At 43.5% G+C, this 21,204-nt stretch overlaps 1 protein-coding gene across 1 annotated transcript in view; it reads left to right on the top strand.

Moving 5' to 3' along the window:
* Positions 1–21,204, top strand: part of KCNH5 (potassium voltage-gated channel subfamily H member 5) — a 649,354-nt gene that overhangs the window by 175,918 nt on the left and 452,232 nt on the right. The window contains exon 5 of the mRNA XM_069733797.1: positions 12,865–12,980. Within this exon, the coding sequence (XP_069589898.1) occupies positions 12,865–12,980 (116 nt within the window). The remainder of the gene's footprint in view (positions 1–12,864; positions 12,981–21,204) is intronic.

The raw sequence follows: 21,204 nt of genomic DNA, 5'->3' as shown, positions 1-21,204 counted from the left end.
TAAAATACATTTGGAGCCAGTCAGCACCTCCCTGATGGTATTGTATGATGGATCATTATCTGCCTATATTTCTCAGTATTGAGGACACCAATAATCCTGACCGAATCCTCACCTCTATTTGCTGAAATGTTGCTCCAAACTTGCAGGAACCTCCACTGTGCTTCACTGTTACCTGCAGACACTCATTATTGTGCCAATCTACTGCCCTTCAGAGAACAAACTGCCTTCTGTTACAGTCAAATATTTCACATTTTGACTCCATTCAGAGCACCTGCTGATATTTTTCTGCACCCCAGTTCCTATGTTTTCCTACATAGTTTAGTCACTTGGCATTGATTCCAAATGGAGGGTACGGGTTCTTGGCCACATGTCACCCATCAAGCCGATTTCTGGCCAGACTTCTCTGAAAAGTAGATGGGTGTAGTTGGGTTCCAATGGTTGCTGCCAGTTCTGAAGGAACTGATGATACGTCTGGCCAACCACTGCGTTTAACATCTTTAAAGCTGTGAAATTAAGGCAAATAATTATCCATCATGCAATACCATCAAGAGGGGAGTCTGATTGGCTCCAAGTTTATTCTGTAGCTGGACAATGATCCCCCGTAACATACAGTCAATGTCCTTAAGAAGTATCTTCAGCATAAAGAAGAACAAGGAGTCCTGGAAGTGATGATCCGGCCCCCACAGAGCCCTGATCTCAGCATCCTCCAATCTGCCTAGGATTACGCAAAGAGAAGGATTTCCACAAGCGACATCCACAGAAAATTTATGGTTAGTGCTCCTAGATATTTGGAATAGGCTCCTTCAAAAACTGTGTGAAAGTACAAGTACCTAGAAGAGCTGATGCTCTTCAGAAGAAAAAGGGTGGTCACACCAAATATGGGTCAGAGTTAGATTTCGCTCTTTTGTTCATTCATTTTGCATTTTGTTAATTAATAAAAAAAACTTCAAACACATCTATGGTATTTTTGAAAGCGTCTTCCTTTGCAGCAATTTTTCCACACCTGCCCACATCTTTTGCCTCATACTGTTGTTCTCAAGAGATTCCTGAGAAGTCAAGATTTGTCCATTGGCCTCTGCTTTAAATACTTCTGTTACCTTACCAATAAAGTCCCATCAAGCAAGTGAGATATTGCTTTTGCAGCTGCCCCAGTATTTTCTAATATTTTGCTCCTCTAGTGTCAATTAATTTGAAATATTCCAGATTTTATTTATTTTCCTATGGAAGATCATTAACAAGACAAGCTGCTTTACTGGCAAAATATCTACATTTCTGAAGTAGCAGAGAAATTATTGAGCCAAGCGTTGCAATAAACAGCAGAAATTACCACTTTTTTATACAGATCGGCGCATAGCTGTTTAATGTATTTTGAATAAATCGAGTAGCTGAAATCTATTTCTAAAATTTCTCTTTGACCTAAAATTACAAGCAAAAATGTAACCTTTGCAGAATTAAGCCTTTGTAAGCTGGAATACCAAGCAGATGTTAGTTATAAATCCTATGAAGTATTTTGTAACAAGGGTCATTTGAGGCAATTTCTTCCCCTCCTATGTCTACAGTAGGAATTTGTTTTTAACTTAGTTAATTATCAGATCATAGTTATTTCAGATAATGCTCAAAATTGTAGAACGACCCCGTCATTTTTTTTTTCTAGTGATCTCAAGTTTTGCACTAATGTGAAGATCCTATGTACAGGGGCTGACTGGCCATCTGGCAATTTTGGCTAATGGTGTCATCATGTGGTGCATTGCGCCACTGACATCCGCTGCAAAACAGGATTGTAGAGGAGACAGTGGCTGCGGTGGAAGCCAAGGCTGGATTTGGTGAGTATTAGTTTTGTTTTTGTGGGCTGTGGTGCCGATAATACTGTGTGGTAATTCATTATACTATATCGAGGCCTATGGGGTGGGCCATCATACTGTATGGAAAACTGTGGGGAACCATCATATTATATAAGGGCCCATGGTGGGACCATCATAATATATGGGGGTCTGTGGAGAAACATCATACTAAATAGGGACCTGTGTGGAGAAGGTCATACTGTATGGAAAGCTGTGGGGGGCCATCATGCTATTAAAGGGCCTGTAGGTGGACCATAATACTATATGGGGTTCTGTGGAGGACTATCATACTATATGTGGGTCTATGGGGCACCATCATATTGTATTGGGGCTGTGGGTGACCGTCATACTACATAGGGCCCTACAGGGGACTATAATAATATATGGGGGTTGTGGGATCATCATATTGTTTTGGAGATATGGGGTACCATCATTCTGTGTGGGGGACCATCATACTATATGAGAGGCTATGGAAGGACCATCATACCATGTTGAAGGCTATGGGAGACCATCATATTAGATTGGGGCTGTGGTGGACCAATATAATATGTGGCTGGATGTAGGGGGGGGCATCATACTGTATTGGGGATTTGGGGGCACATCATACAGTGTGGGGACCATTATACTGTATTGCGGTTGTGGAGAGACCATCATAAAGTAATGGGGTAGTGGGAGGACCATAATACTATACAAGGGCCTGTGGGGGACCATCATACTATATGGGTGCCTGTGGGGGTCAATTATATGGGGGTTGGGGGAACCATCATAGTGAATTATGACTCCATAGTCATAATTCAGTATGATGGTTCCCTTGAGAAAGGCAATAGCCGAAACGCGCGTCGGGGGGGACAGGGGTGAGGTGCCAGTCCAAGCCGGGATTCTTTCTACACTGACTGGTATGTATATTAGTTTTACTCATTGTGTATGTGCTCTTTTATACAATCCTCTGGACCTGTGTGTTTAATGCAGGTGTTTGAACTTTATTTACTTGCACAGTCACTTTGATTTTTCTGTGATACCTGTCTCGGTTACAATGTGGATATATTTATACTGTAGGCACCTGTCCCCTGTTCATGTAGGTGCGTGCTGAGTACAGCACGGGGATTATTTCCCCCTGTCGTTTTTAAACCTGGAATTATCATTAATAAAGTTTGTTCTACATATTTATCTGGACTTTATGCTGCTTCCTTTCTATTGGTTTTTACAGTATATGGTGGCTATGGGGTATCATCATATTGTATTGGGGTTGTGGAGGACCATGGGGGGCCGTGAAGGATATCATATTATATGGAAGGCTGTGGGGGAACCATCATACTGTACTAGGGCCGTGGGGGGCATATAGAACTGAATGGGAGGTTCATCACACTATATAGGGGTTGTGGGTGGACCATCATACCATATAAAGACCAACATATTACATAGGGGCCTGTACGGGGACCATCATACTATGTGGGGCGTTTTGGGGAACAATCTTACTGTACTGGGGCTGTGGGAAACCATTGTACTATATGGAGGGCTGTGATGGGACCATTTTACTGTGTGGGGGGAACATCACACTATCTGGAAGGCTGAGGAGTGGACCATCATACTCTGCGGAGACCATCATACTGTGTGTAGTGACCATTAAACTGTGTGGGGAGCTGTGGTTTAATCATTATAATGTGTGGGGGAACCATCATGCTGTTTGGGAAGGCTGTGGTAGACATTATACTGCGTGGAGAGGCTGTGCTGACCGTCATAATGTGTGGGACGGCTGGGGTGACCATCATACTCTGTGGGGGGGGGGGAGGCAGGGGTGACCATTTTACTGTGTGGTGTTTGTGGGGCCAACACTACTGTGTATGTTGAACAGTATGGGAACATTAGTCTGAATCATTTTTTTGAGTATCATACTTTATGACGGCAAAGCAAAGGATAACGTAGTGGGCGAGAACACCGAGAGGATTCAGTAGGGGCAAAATAACTATGTTAGGCTGGTTTCACAATTGCTGTTGTGTCCACAGCGTTTCTGATGCATACATCCGCATGCGTCTTGATTTCCTATCATTAACATTGTAGTCGCAGGTGCATGCTTTTGTATGCGTTCGTCCGCATTTGCTTACGCATGCGCCTTTTTGCTGTGTGCGGCAGCACGTGGCTAACGCTCCATGTTGCAATTTTTGAGGTGGAAAATATCCGTCAAATATGTGCAGGCATGCGCATGCGGATGAGTGCGTTAAAAAAAGCATTACTGTCTATGGGAAAGCATGTCTTTGCATAGGCATGCGTTCGATGCGCTTGCGTACTTCGGACTGCGCATGTCCAGGAACTGATTTAGACACGCCCATTGAGACACGCCCTCCTGGAAATATCAAACGCATGCGCATAAAAAGCGCATACGCATGTAAAAACGCATGCAAAAGCTGCAGTTTTTTCCCGTCATGCGTAAGCTGAAGAGGATAAAAAATGTTGCGTTATCATGCTTTTGCATGTGGTTGCGGTTGCGGACGATACGCTGCGGACTCGACCGCAAATGTGAACCTAGCCTAAGTGCTGCAATATACAGTTTATCCCTCTCCTAAAGTTGAGAAGTCTGCCCTTCTGAGACTGAGCCTTTGTTCCATGAAAGGACTTTTCCAAAGGGATTCTGTGATTTCTATGTGCACCCCTCCTCAGAGGCATTATTTTAAGGAGGCACACTGGGGAATCATTACCATTATAAGGAGAGCACAGGGGGCATTATTATTATTATAAGAATGGACAAGGGTGTTTGTATTATAAGTAGGTTTGGTGTAATTATAATAAGACGTCACATGGGTTTTTTTTGCCTTCCTCTAGATCAACATGTTAAGGCATGTTAGGTTAGGCTATGGGTTGAACAAGATGGACTTAAAGTCTTCCCTCAACCTTAATAATTAAGCTACTATGTTACTATGTAAGGTCAATTATTATAAGGAGGCACAGTGCAATTATTATTATAAGGAGGCATGGGGGGCATTATTGCTATGAGTAACTGCAGAGGGAATATTATTTGTAGGGTTCGCAGAGGTGGCACTGTTATTGTGTGAGGTACATTACTGTACAGGGCACGCAGGGGCATTATCACTGTCTAGGGTACTAGTTGTAGCACTATGTGGTTTGTGTAGAGGTGGAAGAATGTGAGGAGGGGACTGGAAAAGCAGCAAGTCAAAGATGTCTCTGTGTTACATTTTGCAGGGATGATGAATGGATGGATGAAGAGGTCATGGCGGTCTGGGCCGAATAAAAAAGATAAAGGAAAATGAATGACAACAATCATCAAGAATGAAACTGGTGAAAACCTCTACAGTACACATGTAAGGAGGTGGCAGGGACCCTCATTTGCCTCCCCTCTCTCCTTTGCCTCTTGTGATATGTCACCTATGTACTAATGAGTATTGTCTTGCAATGTTCTTTTGTTATTCTTGTGCTGTGTTTGTCTTATCCTCATGTTCTACTATTGTATAATATAATGTATGTAGCTTAGGGATAGTAAGGGGTTAATTAAGGGGCTGGGTCAGCTGCCTCCAAAAGGAACAGGAAGTCCCTGTTGGTAGTTCAGTGCCCGAGCAGGTTTGCCCATGGCAGGACGTGCTCTCCATCTGGGAGTATCCTTTACCCCCTGGAAGGAACTGAGCTGCCAGTGGACTGTCGGGTAGCAAGCACAAGGACTGTGTGAGTGCCTCACAAGAGACTTTTTGCTCTTGGAAGCCGACTGGGAGCCATTGCCTTCACTGCTGCAGCCATTGCTGTGAATAGGAACAGTTCAGGGATTGTTACCTTTCTTCTCTACCTCACCTTTATTAAATCAGTTGCCACTGTTGGGCCCTAATGAGTGTGATGTGTGGTGCATCTGTTTCAGCATGGAGAGCAACTGAGGTATCCCACTGTGACTCGGGGCTGGGACTAGAACTGTCTATTTATGTGCAAGGGGCTGGAGTGCTCACTGACTGTCACCTAGTGAACTTGCCCATGACTACCACCCCGTGCCACCTTGTTACACTTGGCATAGTCAGCAGGATCGAACCCAGCAGCCCTGAAACCTTAATACTGTCAGAGAAGGATCCGGGGTCTACGACAGGGGCGGGAGCAGCTGAGATGGCATTCCCGGAACCTTTCCCCATTGGAACCGGACGAGAGGCTGAATGACTTTGAGAAGACTCCTGAGCTTTGTGAAGTGTTGACCGCCGTGAAGGAATTAAAGATAGCAGCTGACAAGTGATTGTGAATTGTTGACCGCCGTGAAGGAATTAAAGATGGCTGCTGACAGTGACTTAACGATGGTGCCGAACACTGACCGGGAAGCGGAGGTCAGAGCTGCGAGAATAAAGGAGGGTGCCGCCTTTCGTGAGTGTCATGAAAGAGATTTGGTGCTAAAGGAAAGAAGGCCGCAACCCCCTGTGAAAAAGGCCTGCCCGAAATGGGTGCGGGTGAAGAGAGAGCTCTCGTCCCTAAAGGCGGAACTTGGAGAAACGGGTGGAGAAGCAGGAAGTGACTCCACCCACGAATGGGAGGAGCCTGACAAAGACAGACTACCTGTTGATGGATGAGACATCATTGTGGGACACGATGGAAAGGCTCAGCACATCTTTCTGCTGTGGCATCAGCCACCAGGACTAGAGGCAATCCTCGGCCCGGGCAGAGACGGACCTGCGTTTTAAAGTCTGGTGGTCTGAGGAGCTGGAAAAATGGCACCCAGTCTGGCAGCCGAACAAGCAGCCGGTGGAGACCGAGGAGTTCATGGAATTGGCGGTGCCCAGACGGGAACTGGAAGGAATGCGGAAGACTCTGGAGACTGCCCTGCAAGGAATTGTGGTGGCTGCGATCCCCAGCACCAGCGGCCACGCCAGAGAACTGTTACTGGACGCAGTAGGAAGTTCCCGCCCGGTCATCCCATCACCTTATCCTCTGTCCCTTTACCTCCTGTGGCCCCACTGTCATCGCCGGAGGCCTCTCATCTCCCGACTCCACCTTCATCCCCAGTAACTATGGCCCTTGCATCCTCCCAGCCCATGACTGTTTCGGCTGACACCAATGGCATGTATGTGGAGGAGCCCTGGGTGCCAACTGCTGCAGAGACTCAGTGGATCCGAGGAGTCATGCGGGAGAAGAGGTGGCAGGAACGTTGCATTGTGCAGGAGCTGCAGCGCTCTGGCGGAGGGCATGTGTCTGACCAGATGACCAGCAGAGTGATCTGGTATTTTGACCCTGTAAGGGTTGGCGGAACGCACCGAGTATATATGTATGTATTAATGGGTGCGTTCGCAACCCGGGGTCCACCGTGCAGGAGAGGAACCTGCTGCTGGCAAGTGGCGGCGCTATATGGTGGTATAAGCGAACTCTTAACTCCACAGATTCGCTTAAAACAAGATGCTGTGCCCTGTTAACCTCACAGAGGTACACAGCTACCAACAAAGCAAAACTGTGGTCATGCAGTCACCGGAGGTGCCGGTATTCTAGCGACTTATTTCAGCCAAGGCCCTGAATACACACATACAAACTCCTCACCAGAGGTGCCGGTGTTCTAGGGGCTAATTTCAGCCAAACCCCAACCACATCCAGACATGACCACACTGGCGCTGAGCTCATTGACTTTGGTTTGATACTAGCGCACGGCCGTGCGGCCATGCGAACCTTTTATAGCTGTAGCAGACAAGGACCTTCCAAGTGGTCCAATAGGAGCTGCTACAGGGCCTGAGCGTGTGACCCCAGACCTCCAATGAGAGGTCCTCCCGTGGGCATGCTCAGTGTGTGCAAAGCAGGACTTAGTCCCAGAAAAGCCCGCATGCCGCTGACTAGTGCTAGCTACAAAAGCAGAACCTGGAAAGACAGCAGTAACCCTTTTCACACTATCAGGCTGAGCGAGACGCTGGGACTGACGTCTCCGCTGAGCAGGCTCCATTGCGGCTGAAGCAGAATGGGAGACCGCAGCAGACATGGCTCGAGATTCCCTCTGTGCAGCGGCGGGAACTCGACTCCTAACAGACCCCTCAAGGGTTTATGGCTTCATTTTGGAGGATGGCACTACGTTAATGCCATATCTGTACATTGCAAAGGCCCCATACAGGAATGGGATCAGGTAGCATTTATAAAGGAGTCATGACCTCGAGGGCCATACGTGGTGTCCATGCAAATGGTCTCCCCTCCTGAAGAACAATGGTAGCGTGCAGCCCGCCATGATCTGCGACCTGTTGCAACGGCCGCAGCGCCTGCTGCCAAACAAAAGAAACCGGAGCCTGAACTGTGTGAGGTGGCCGCAAATACAACAGTAGAGCCAGAAGCTCGGTGGGCTATGTGACCGCCGCTGGAGCGTCCTCGTCCCACATCTATATTATCGTGCAGGGCCCGCATGCGGCCCATTACACCAACAAACGGCCGTGCGTTGACTGACATGGCCCGTTAAGAAAAAATGTTGTGCTGGTTGCCCCTGAAAAAATGTAGAGAGACTGCGCCGCGTCTCGTAAAGGGTGAGGAGCCTGGTACGGCATCAGGACTGAGGTGCCAGTGGTGGCCAATCCGGTCACGGTCATAAGACTTTGTTTTTTCCCCTCCTCGCAGTTTATTTTCGCACCTTTGTGCACCCCCTGCTGGATCACGAGCCTGAAAACCCTATGAGGGTTGGCTACCAGGAACTGTGCGTGTAGCTGTTGCAAGGACTGTCTTCTTTTAACCCGGAACTTTGCCCCCATTTTAGCCTTGGACTAGCCCCATGTTAAGCATAGCACACCAATTTGCTGATAAGCCTGTGATCTGTTCAAAGAAGGGAGGGGGAGAGATTGGTGAGGAGGACCCAAGGAACGAGCCAGGTCAAGACTGTATGAACAGATGACAAGTGGAGCTGCTAGTGGACTGTCGGGCAGCAGGCACAAGGACTGTGTGTGTGCCTCACAAGAGACTTTTTGCTCCTGGAAGCCAACTGGGAGCCATTGCCTTCACTGCTGCAGCCATTGCTGTAAATAGGGACAGTTCAGGGATTGTTACCTTTCTTCTCTACCTCACCTTTATTAAATCATTTGCCACTGTTGGGCTCTACAGAGTGTAACGTGTGGTGCATTCATTCCAGCATGGAGAGCAGCCGTACATCTGAAATAACCCACTGTGACGCGGGGCTAGGACTAGAACTGTCTATTCATGTGCAAGGGGCCGGGGTGCTCACTGACTGTCACCTAGTGAATTCACCCATGACTACCACCCCATGCCGCTTTGTTACACACACATACAGTATGTGGTCTGCAGAGCACTGATTTAGACCACCTGATACTATCAATATACGGTCACTGTATGGTGATAGCATCAGTTCTAGTACAGAGGCTTTGATTAATGATCAGTATGGCAGTATTATCACCACTGTATATCTTGTGATATTTGTCTGTTATATTGCAATGTTATTAAATCTTATATAATGTTATTATTGGAAATATAGTTAATAGTCTTGGTTTCCTGTAGGCAGAGTTCAAGTCTCTGCGGCTGCATGTCTCGCTGCTGTTTGACATCCACAACACATGTAGGGATTTCCTGTTTGTTAGACAATCCCTGCATGTGTTACGACTGCCACCCGCCGCGAGACATGCAGACGCAGAGACTCAAACATATTACTCGAGCACATCGAAGTCACTCGGGTAGCACCGGAGCATGCTCAGATAACACCTTATCCAAGCATGTTAGCGCATCACAAATAGAGACCATAATCTGGGGGAGGGGGCAGCTACACCATGGGCCTATGTGCTTTCAAATGCCAGGACTGAATTCTAGTCCCAGTCCGTCCCTGCCTATGTAGAAGTTCAGATTTTTTTTTCATGAGGAACAATTATTACTACCTTATAATAGCTTTTAAGTGGAAGACCCTTACAAGTTACAGCATAGAACACATTATTTTCAAGGCTTACCTTTTACTAAGAGAGAATGCCCTACAACTTGCAGTGGCTCATGGCTACAAAAGTGGAAATTGGAAATAAAATGTCTTCCTTCTTCCGAAAACATTAGTTTGATAGATTAGGTTGATATTCAAATGATGATATAGGTAGATAATGGTTTAAAAATTAAACTGTTTGCATCTGACTTCTTGTAAGAAGAGAGGAGCATGCACAGGGACCCAAGAGGTAAAGGGGCCACTACCACCTCCAAAGGAGGTAATGAGATGTAAATGTTAAACACATGCGTTAAACGGGCTGAGTTTAACGCAAGTGGCGACATGCCATCGCACTAGCACAGATAGAGCTAGCAGATGCTCTATCTGCGCTAGCAGTGACGGACCCGGAAACGCTGCAGCCCGCGTCCCAGGGTCCGTCACTCAATGACAGCACATCGCTAGCGCACGCCCATTTTGAGCGTGTGCTAGCGATGCGCCCACAATAGAGATTAATGGCAGCGTTAACGGACTGCGTTACACCGCGTTATCCCGCGGTGTAACGCAGTCCATCTAACGGACTGCCAGAACGCAGTATGAACCCAGCCTTACACGCGAGAATCTGGTTAACTTTCAAGCAGTGGGATACAGAAAAGTGATGAAACCTCTTTGCCAGGTTTTGCCATCTCAGAAAGAAGAGGTTGGTGTTGTTTCTCCCTCTACACTCAATTCCCCACTTCCTTGTGGACCCACTAGATTTTAGCCATCCGAATGGCATCAGCCGACAATCTGATGCATATAGAGGCCTCACTTGCTTTTTTGGGGTAGATAAGAATTGAGCATCTTCAATGTCTCCTTTTTCAGTCAGAAATCAGCTGCCAATGGGTTATACCCAGTGTCCTAACTGGAAACTTGTGGGTCCGAATGCAAAGACTTCAACAGGGACCCAACTCTCATTCTCATAGATCTTCTCTTATGGGCCGAAGGACCTTTTGAGTGCAAATTTGGGTCCAAATTTGACTGTAACTACAGCATCCATGATAGTTATGCCGGAGGTTACGCCAAATGGTGCTTTTTGCACCCTTGATGTGGCCAAACAGTTGTCTGCATCTCCCCACCTTCTGGTTTTGCATCTTTCTCCACCCTCATCGTGCTTGACTGACTTTATAGCAGCCAGAGAAGGGCAGAGATAGACTGTTAACAAGTAGGCATGAATGTGCCCGTCACGCCAAGGATGCACACACGTTTATGCTTGGTTTGAACCATCATTTTGTGACAACAGAATCATTGCTACAATTCTAGGGCACATTCAGAAAGTCGTATGAATTGGACCAAGATCAGACTGTAATGCATGGAGTGGCTGGTGACTCTCCTGACCTGACCGTGACAGCTACATAGAAATACATGAAGCGGTCACGTTCGGGAGGGGAGAGCCGCCGGCCAGTCCATGCACTGCGTTCCAATCTTGGTCTGATTTCTACAAACGTCTGAGCGTGACATATGGAGGTGTCAGAACAAGTTGTCATGACCCAGTAGAAAGGGGGATAGAACAAACCAGAGCTAGGTCCCCTCTCTCCATGGCCACCAAGGCTGCCGCATGTTCAACTTCTACAGGATAAATGCCTACAAGTAGGAAAATAAGGAATGAAAAAAATCTGCACCTGAAAAGTCCAGAAGCACTTCGGAAAGTTGTGATGATCTCACACATTTAATAAATTAGTGGATTATTTTTTTTAGAAGATAATTGAGAAAGTAAAATTACTGTTTATATACAGGTGCTTCTCACAAATTTAGAATATCATCAAAAAGTAAATTAATTTCAGTTCTTCAATACAAAAAGTGAAACTCATATATTATATAGAGTCATTACAAACAGAGTGATCTATTTCAAGTGTTTATTTCTGTAAATGTTGATGATTATGGCTTACAGCCAATGAAAACCCCAAAGTCATTATCTCAGTAAATTAGAATACTTGATAACACCGGCTTGAAAAAGTTATTTTAAAATCTGAAATGTTGACCTACTGAAATGTATGTTCAGTAAATGCACTCAATACTTGGTTGGGGCTCCTTTTGCATCAATTACTGCATAAGTGCGGCGTGGCATGGAGGCGATCAGTCTGTGGCACTGCTGAGGTGTTATGGAAGCCCAGATTGCTTTGATAGCAGCCTTCAGCTCATCTTCATTGTTGGGTCTGGTGTCCCTCATCTTCCTCTATGGGATTAAGGGGTCAGGCGAGTTTGCTGGCCAATCAAGCACAGTGATACTGCACATGCACCAAGGCCATCTACTTCATAAACCAGATTACGCTTTACTCATTTAACAAAGTAAAGATAATACTGGGTGCTCTCATGTTCAAGACCATCCTTTATTATCGAGTGGTCTTGATTGAACATTGGTCTTTTATAGGTTGATCCTCTACAAAGCTGCTAGAAGGAAAGAATCTCTTGTTGTTTAGGACTTGCCATTTTAGGGGAAATTGTGATATTGTTAATTTCTACTGGGGTAAGAAACAGAAGACTTTCTGGTCATTGCCGACTGTTCTAATAAGAGAGCATGAGTCAAAATGGACAACTGTTTTACAGAGGGAGATCATATTGTGTCTTATCTGCAATGTAATATACAAGGTAGAGGACCTCATGCTGTGTTAGAAGACGAGCAGAGGACAAATAAATATATGTGTGGCTACAAATAAAAATGTCTTATCTTCCAAAACTGACTTTTTGAACTAATGGTTCAGAAAGGGAATTTCTTCATCCCATCCTCACCGATGTCTTCCATTTTCTTCTCCTTATTATCTCCCTGTACCCAAGAACAAGCCACTTCTGCATACAGAAAAAAAATTCACTCATACAGGAAAAAAAAAGTCTCAAAACTTTGGAGTTACATTCATCAGTCCAGTCCTACACAATTTTGGAAAGTTTAATAGGACTTATTCTTGAAAGTGCCAAAAACTTTCTAGCAGCGCCTCCTTTCAAAGAATATCTCAATAATCCAAAGATGTGCAGAAATCTTTCCATTAATTTATAGATAATTTTTAGAAAAATAATGAGATCAATATAAATCAACAAAACATGATCGAAAAACATCTAAAATCAGTATATTTTATAGTTGATTTTGCCAAAATGATTAAAGACCTACACAATTTACGATTGCCATTTTTATGTTTTTCTCTAAAGGATGGACAAAATTTGCCCGCTTAACTCGCGCATTGACGAACAGCCGAAGTGTTTTGCAGCAGTTGACTCCTATGAACAAAGCAGAAGTGGTCCACAAACATTCCAGATTAGCAGAAGTAAGGGATTCTTTATTTCTTCTTTGTTATTTTTGTTTTTTTTGGTTGGGGTAAACTAAAGGATTGCATACAGTGAATATTACTAGGTTTCTGTCATTAAAGGGGTTATCTGCATGACTGCAAGTGTGTAATATTCATACATGTGGTCACGTGCCACTCCCTGAGGAAGCGACGTGCTGCGAAACGCGCGTTGGAGTGCGGGGTTGAGGCACAGGCACATCATGAGCACTGGTAAGGTCAGCCACATTTATAATGCACCTTAGTTTTCTTGTACTTTATAGATACTAATATATGGAGAAGCTATAGGTATTATACCTTATATGGTCACTACTATTGCTATCAGCATCATGCACAGTGCACCTTACTATACATCTTTCTCTATTTGATAGTGGTTCTTTGCCGTGTCTCATACATACCTGTTGAGCAAAAAAAGAAAGGACATAATATTACTATACTTTATATACACTGTTATCAGTGGTCCTTATATAGAAACTTTTATATGTGTATTTTTGTGCCTCCTCCGACTGTCTGTGTTATTGTTTGTTAGTGTCTTTATATTTAATAAAATATTATGTTTTATCATATTTTCTTTGTGTTATTGGTTAGATTTTCAAGTAGTTTGTTTTGGTTACATGTGGTCACGTGCCGACTACGCGTGCCTGACCTTCCTCTGTACAAGTGTATTGAGAGAGGTTGGACACATCTAGTTGGAATGTGGCGGAAAGTATGCAAATTGCATAATTGTGCTCACATGACCAACCGCTCCCGGAACAAGCACCAGAGAATCCCGCAGTGGGCAATGCAAGTGATGTGGGACCGATGTGATGATTCACAAATCTGCAGTCACATACAGTGACTGCAGACTTGTACCCCAAGGCTGCACAACCAGTTTAATAAGCCTCTGCTTTTTCTAATGAGACCTGAAAGCCAGCATTGAAAGGGAATCTGAGAGTCGCATAATGTAGGGGCAAAGACCCTGTTTTAGCAAAATGCCACTTACTGGACTGCTTGCTATAGTTTTGATGAAATAACTTTAATCAGCAAGAGATTATCACTAGAAGACTAGTTAAACCTGCTGTCATGTAGTCCCACTCCACCCCTACTACTGATTGGTAGCTTTCTGCCTATACACAGTGCACACAGAAGCTGCCAATCAGTGATGTGGGCAGGGTTATACAGAGCTCAGCATTCAGCGAAATGGTAAATCTGCAGCAGATATTTATCAAAACTACAGAAAACAGCCAAGTAATGAATACATTGCTGGAATCAGGGTCTCTGACGTAAATCATGCTGCTCTCAGCAGAAGCCTGATGACAGATTCCTTTTATTCCATACAGTATGTATTAAGGTGTTTTTCATGTTGAAATAGGCTAAAAATGTAAAAACATCATAGCTGTTTGACAAATGTTTGATCGGTGGTGGAGAACTTCTTGTTACTTTTCATTAATCTGCTTAAAACGTTCGACTAAACAGAGTGGATGAAAAATAATAAAAAATGACTTAAAATAGGAAATGATTTATGGCATGGCACAAAACATATAGAGAATAAGGCACCAGTGATAAAGTCACTAAAAAGGAGCAAATTGCTCCAGAAAAAGGGAGAAACAACAATGATGAATTGCCGCCATAATTTGTCTTCACGGGTACAGATGGTGCAAATTGATTCACAGGACCTGGATAATCGTCAACAATGTATGGCCGTTGGACTGTAACGGCTTCTACCTCCCAGGATCTGCAGTTCTTTTTTTGATTAGCCGGCCTGGCTAATCAAAAGAGCCGCTGAGGATGCCGGGAGGTAGGAGGCGTTTCGCCGTCTCCCATCGACTAGCCACAGATTACTGCTGGTTCCTGTGAAACGATTTACACTTTTTACTGAGCAATAATTATATTTGGACATTATTATTTTTCATTCTTCCCCTTAATTCACCTATTATTATAGACATATCTCTATATTTCCTTTTTTTTGGAGGCCATTCGCAGGCCAGGTACTTAATGAAACTCTTTACAAAGTTCGCTACTTAATTACATATTAATTAGGAGAAAACTGAAGCGCTTAAGTAGGTCAGCGGCCTCCAAATACAGAGGATCCTTCACACTTACAGTTAAACAATTAGTTTCTCTCATTTACTGAGTCTTTTCTATTTTAAAGGGAACCTGTCACCCCCAAAATCGATGGTGAGGTAAGCTCACCGTCATCAGGGGCTTATTATCTACAGCATTCTGTAATGCTGTAGATAAGCCACCGATGTTACCTGAAAGAGGAGAAAAAGAGGTTAGATTATACTCACCCAGGGGCGGCCCTGCTCCGATGGGTGTCTCAGGTTCAGGTCCGGCGCCTCCCATCTTCATTCCATGATGTCCTCTTCTGGTCTTCCTGCTGCGGCTCCGGCACAGGCGTACTTTGTCTGCCCTGTTGAGGGCAGAGCAAAATACTGCAGTGCGCAGTCGCTGGGCCTCTCTGACATTTCCGGCGCCTGCGCACTGCAGTACTTTCCTCTGCCCTCAACAGGGTAGGGTATTAGAGAATGCTGTAGATAAGCCCCTGATGATAGTGAGCTTACCTCACCATCGATTTTGGGGGTGACAGGTTCCCTTTAATATCCCTTGGAAAAACCAATAATTTCAGATTTGTAATATTTTTTTTCTAGATATAAAATTCAAACTATATTGAGGTCTTAAACTAAAATCAGATGTCCAAGAGTTTAGTCCTGGATTCAGTACTAGAGCCTTATATTTAACCAGCGTTATGATACTAATTAGAGTGAAAATTTGTAAAGTTGAGATTTGTAGAGTTCAAGAATCCAGATCCAGTGGCCATGTTGGTAGTCATTGGCTGCCAAATCAGAGCCCTGTAAACCACTGCCTCCTACCTGCCGGCATCCCTGATTGCTCCGAGCCAATTAATCAGAAGAGTAGAAGGCGATATCACATTGAACGGGCTGCGCTGCGGTAAATGAGAAACCTTTTGTGTTCCAAAATGGTTCTTTATTGTTGCAATGCGTTTCGGTACCTGACCAACACCTTTTTGAAAGTAAAAAAATACAAGTTTCAAAATACTCGTTTTTTTACCTTGAAAAAGGTAACGAAACGCGAAACTGGAAATGAGAAACCTTTTGTGTTCCAAAATGGTTCTTTATTGTTTTAACACGTTTCTTCACCTTTTTCAAGGTAAAAAACTAAAAATCTTGATACTTGTATTTTTTACTTTAAAAAAGATGCCTGTCCAGTGCAGAAATGCGTTGAAACAATAAAGATCCATTTTGGAGCACAAAAGGTTTCTTATTTACCACAGCTTAGCCAGTTCAATATGATATTATCCTCCTTTACTATTATGTAGAAGTTTTTCTCCTTCAGCCATGGTGTCAGCAGCAGGTACACGCGTCTACAGGTGTTGTGCCTTCACCCCGCCAGGTGAGCGCATACTCCTGCCTTTCACTCTCCTTACAAGGTGATACTGCTCTGTGTGTGCGCGCGTTTGTCCTCCAGCAGTGTTTTATTAATCAGAAGAAGCGCCCGAGATTCTGTCTGGAATAAAAAAGTTTGCAATGGTCTGGTCCCATGACCAAGGACTTCCAAACAGCCAGATCCTGTGATTCTTTTTGCACAACTTTTTATGATCATTTGACCATGGCTTTAATGGCTCACAGGTTATGCTCAGACTAAAATCTCTGCTAAAATTCTATAGGTTCAATATTTTTTTAAAGTCTGGTGACTTAGTATTGCAGGAAAATTAATGTCTTGTGTCATGTGGTATAGTAAACTGAAAACTAGCTTAAAAGTTTTTTAATTCCAGTGATGTGTCATTTACTAGGCTGTGTTTTGCTGTTTCAATAAAATCAGTGTTTAATCAGCAGGAGATTTAACATTACAGGACTAGGTGTCTCGTGCCTGATGGTCCAACCCCGCCTTCATCACTGATAGACAGCCTTCTGTGTAAACTGTACATTGATAGAAAGCAGTGGTGTGGGAGGTTATACAGGGTTCAGTATTCTCAACTCTGCTAGATCTGTAGAAGAGAGAACTGCAATTCTATCACAGCTGCAGCACCCTGACACATCTTTGGAATCAGAGTCACTGTCCCTGTAGTGCCAGCATCCCTGCACAGCTCTCTCCTCCCCCGGCAGGGATGCCGACTCACTCACCGCCACGACCCCTGTCCCACACTTCCTTTTAATTCTGCTGCTGCCCGGGGTCGCCTTAAAGGGACATTGTGCGCCATTATAAAGTGTCCTAAGCCAATGGCTGGGAGATTCTTATTATTTAAGGCACTACCACCTGATGGAAGGTGCCTGAGCAACGTTGCCAGCATTTGCCTGTACCTGTCTGTCTTTGCCAGTACCTGCCTGTTCCTGTCTTTCCGTACCTGCTGTGCGTTCCTGTACACCAGCCATCCTGTTCCATACCTGCCTGTATACCAGCCGTACCCACCTGCACCTGCCGTGCCCATCTGTATACCAGCTGTACCTGCCTGCACCTGCCATGTTAGTCTGTATACCAGTCGTACCTGCGTGTACTTGCTGTGCCTACCTGTATGCCAGCTGTACCTGCCTTCACCTGCCGTGCCAGTCTATATTCCTGCCGTACCTGCCAGAACCTTTCGTGCCTGTCTGTACCAAAAAATCTACTCCTCCTGGCTGTTCCAACTACTTGCACTCATTGGGGGCCAGATGCCGTGTGTCCAAGGATTGTCCTGGAGTAGCATCCAGAGCCAAGTCTAAACGCACCATCAGGGCTCTAGCGAAGAGTCAGGTGTTCACCTAGTAACGGCCCTTCAGGCTCTCCTCTGTCAACTGCACAGTGGTTCCACCACTTCCGTTACAATCCCTACATTATCCTGCTCTCATATTACAAAGCAAACACCTGCTGACAGATTCCCTTTAAAAACAAACTAAACTGTGATCCTCATTGATCCACTGAAATCTACAGTGGAACCTGGAACCTAACAACAAGTATTCTTTTCCCCTGCAGTGCCACTACAGGGCAAATGAGATATTACACTGTGCCTATTAAAATAATAAAACCAATCAGCTGTCTGTATAATACAGCTTCTACAGATCCTCCAAAAGGTAGATACTCTCTTTGTAGCTGTTCAAATTTATGTAGATCCTGAATAAGAACCTTATTTAAAATTAATAAAAATGGCAACTATTTATTAATGAGTTATCTATATCCGAACCCGTCATGGAGCAGGGAAAATCGAGCTCCACTGTTACATTTTGCGCACTAGATTCCTTTAATCCCTTTTAACAGAGCATTGCAATTAATGTGTTCCGTATATTTGCTATTTATTATGAGAGATTGATAATCAAACCAGCTTCAAAACACTTTTTTCACGGTTGCACAAAGGTTCTTTATTGCACGCCTATGCCTAATTAAAATAACAATAATTTTTGATTGCCTTTCTAAATTTAGCTCCTTATTGAAGTGGAAATGCTCTAGTTTACATGCTATACCTATCTTTTTTTTCTGCGGCTTTTATATTATTTTTCAGGCCATTTTGTACTATTAACCTACTCTTTCCTGGCGACTGTTTTCAAACAGTTTAATAGTGTTAGCAAATAGAGAGCATCTTGATAATATTTAGCACTTTCTCAAAATTCAACGCGTTTCGCAGACTGATCTGACATCCTTTTCTTTGCACATCTGTAATTAATCCCCTCTGGGGTAAGGTTACGCTTGCAGCCTGCCTTTGCGTGTGGTGTGTAATAGGACATGGACTGTCCTGTCCTGCATGATTCATGCACTGATGAGATCCTTAGATTGCCCCAATTAATAATTCACCGAGTGTTGTTAGCCTTTGGAACCTAATCAAAATGTAAGATCAAAGTAGCTCCTTCTACTTGAAGGCAAGCATGTCTGTTATTCAGTTGGACCTATTCGCAAGTGTTACTATGTATCGGAGCAACCCAAATCCATATATTTGTTGCTTTTACTTATCTTGATAAATAGTCCCTAAAATAGAAAATTGTTTGATGTTCATGCTGCAGAACAGCCATCCCCGGGGGGAGCTACATTAAGATTCCTGTAGGCGTGAGCATTTGGGGGGGCGACTGTCTCCTGAGATTCTCTAATAAGAGAAAATTCCAGGTAAAAGTTGACATTAATTCTACAAAACTGGATGTTTTCTCGCCATCGATGTATATAAATATTATTCGTGTTACACACAGACAGGATATAAGAATATCTGTTAGATGTGACACAAATATCATATATATAAGATAATGATGCGCCAAGGCGAGAAACCTAAATGATAATATTTGGTAATATCTTAGACTTCATCCAAGGCCTAAGCAATCTTTTCAGTCTGTGTGGTCCTACCATGATAAAAAGGGTTCTGCAGGAACAGAAAAAAAGTAAAGAGAGAAAATGTCACCATGAATACTTTTCACTGCTTTCAAAAGATAGAAACAGAGGGCATCACTACTTAGTAATCAGACAAAAAGGGGTTCACCTGGAGCATGCTGTGTAACAATGGATAAAATAGAAGAGAGAAAGATGTATGCTGAAAAAGTCGGGAACACCCAAAAGTAGGTAAAAGAATAATTTGTATTAGGAACAACACCACATCACATGCAACAAAACAGACAGTTAAAACAATAAAAAAAAAAACAAAGAATGATTCAGTGACTGTTTACGCCCTTAATGTGGCAATAACCAACCTCAACTAATGTCAATTGGCAATATATCAGTATATGGTACCAGAGAAAAGTCAAAAAATTTTATAGCGAACAAAACAATTTTATGCAATCCTATTATATGGTTAAACCAATAAACCTATAAATATGCAAAGATACAAAAATGCCCAGCATGAAATGGCCAAGGCTGAATGCCCCTATTCATAGTACCATGTTATAAATCAAATGGTTATAGCCCCCAAGAATTATTATATTGACCCAAAGAAATAAAATAACGTCCTTAAGATGAAAAAAGTTATAGATGTGAAAAATATTGAATGCAAGAAAACCTTGCTTACAGAGTAGATGTGCTTACAGAGTAGACAACATCTATAGGGAGCAATCCAGGTTCAGACCTGCTGGAATGAAAACATGAAATAACTATCTGGAGCCATATTTGCAAAAAAAAAGCTTAAGGAGGGTTGGTGTACATGTACATTACGGCAAGGTTGCACATGCCCTTTCTATACAGGGCAGATGACGGCTGCACTATGCAACAGCAGGGATGGGCGCTAGCCTGTGATTGTGGATTTTAACTATTTAAATGCCGCTGTCAATCACCAACAGCGACATTTAACTGGAGTGATTGTTGGGCTTTAGTTGCTTAGAGTATATCTTGGGTTCCTTTGTGACTTCATAGTTTATTAGACGCCTTGCTCCTACAGTGATCTTTCCTCATTAACCACTTATGAGGAGGGTAATAATGGTCTTGAATTTCCTCAACTTGTACACAAACCATCTGACTTTGGATTGATGGAGTCCAAACGCTTTAGAAATGTTTTTTTTAACCTTTTTTCCAGCTTCACATCCAGCCATCAACAATGCATCTTCTTTGGTCCTTAGACATCTTCTTTGTTCATGCCATAATACAAGAAGATCACACTTTACTAAATCCCTGTTCTTTAAATAAAACAGGTCGCCCACTCATACCTGATTGTCATCCCATTTATTGAAAACCTTCAATAATCCTTAAGGTTCACATAATTTTACCACTCCCAAACATATTTTTGACTCATCAGTTTGTGGTTCTCATTATCTACTTTTAGGACTTAGGTGAAAATCTGATGTAGTGTTTGGTCAGATTTACGCAGAAATATGGAACAATTCTGAAGGGCTCACAAACATTCAAGCACCATTGTAGTTTGAGATAGATAGATCTTGTACACTGCATTATTTTTTCACATACAACACTCTTTGGTCTTATTTTAGACCTACATCAAAGGACTGAAACATCAAACCTTGCTGCCTGAACAATATGTTTTTCATGCCTCTGAATAATCCATATAAACAAGTCTTGATGTTCAATAATAAAAAAACGGTTCACTGGCGTTAGATAAAACATCTAATCTTCCAGAATCTAGAACGGTGACAGGATTGTATTTTCTTTTCGCATGAGTTTCCACAAATAAGGAAGCAGACATTAGGAATAAAGTGTCAGATGATTTTGACCGAGTTGTTTAGCAAGATAAGTTTGCAGAGCGAACTAGTGTTTGGCATTTTCACATATGCATGATCAGCTTTAATCCCTCTTGAATATCCCTCGATAGTGA

Source organism: Ranitomeya imitator, chromosome 1 (assembly GCF_032444005.1).
Source record: "Ranitomeya imitator isolate aRanImi1 chromosome 1, aRanImi1.pri, whole genome shotgun sequence".
Classification (NCBI taxonomy): Eukaryota; Metazoa; Chordata; class Amphibia; order Anura; family Dendrobatidae; genus Ranitomeya; species Ranitomeya imitator.
This window is presented reverse-complemented; position numbering and strand designations above follow the sequence as displayed.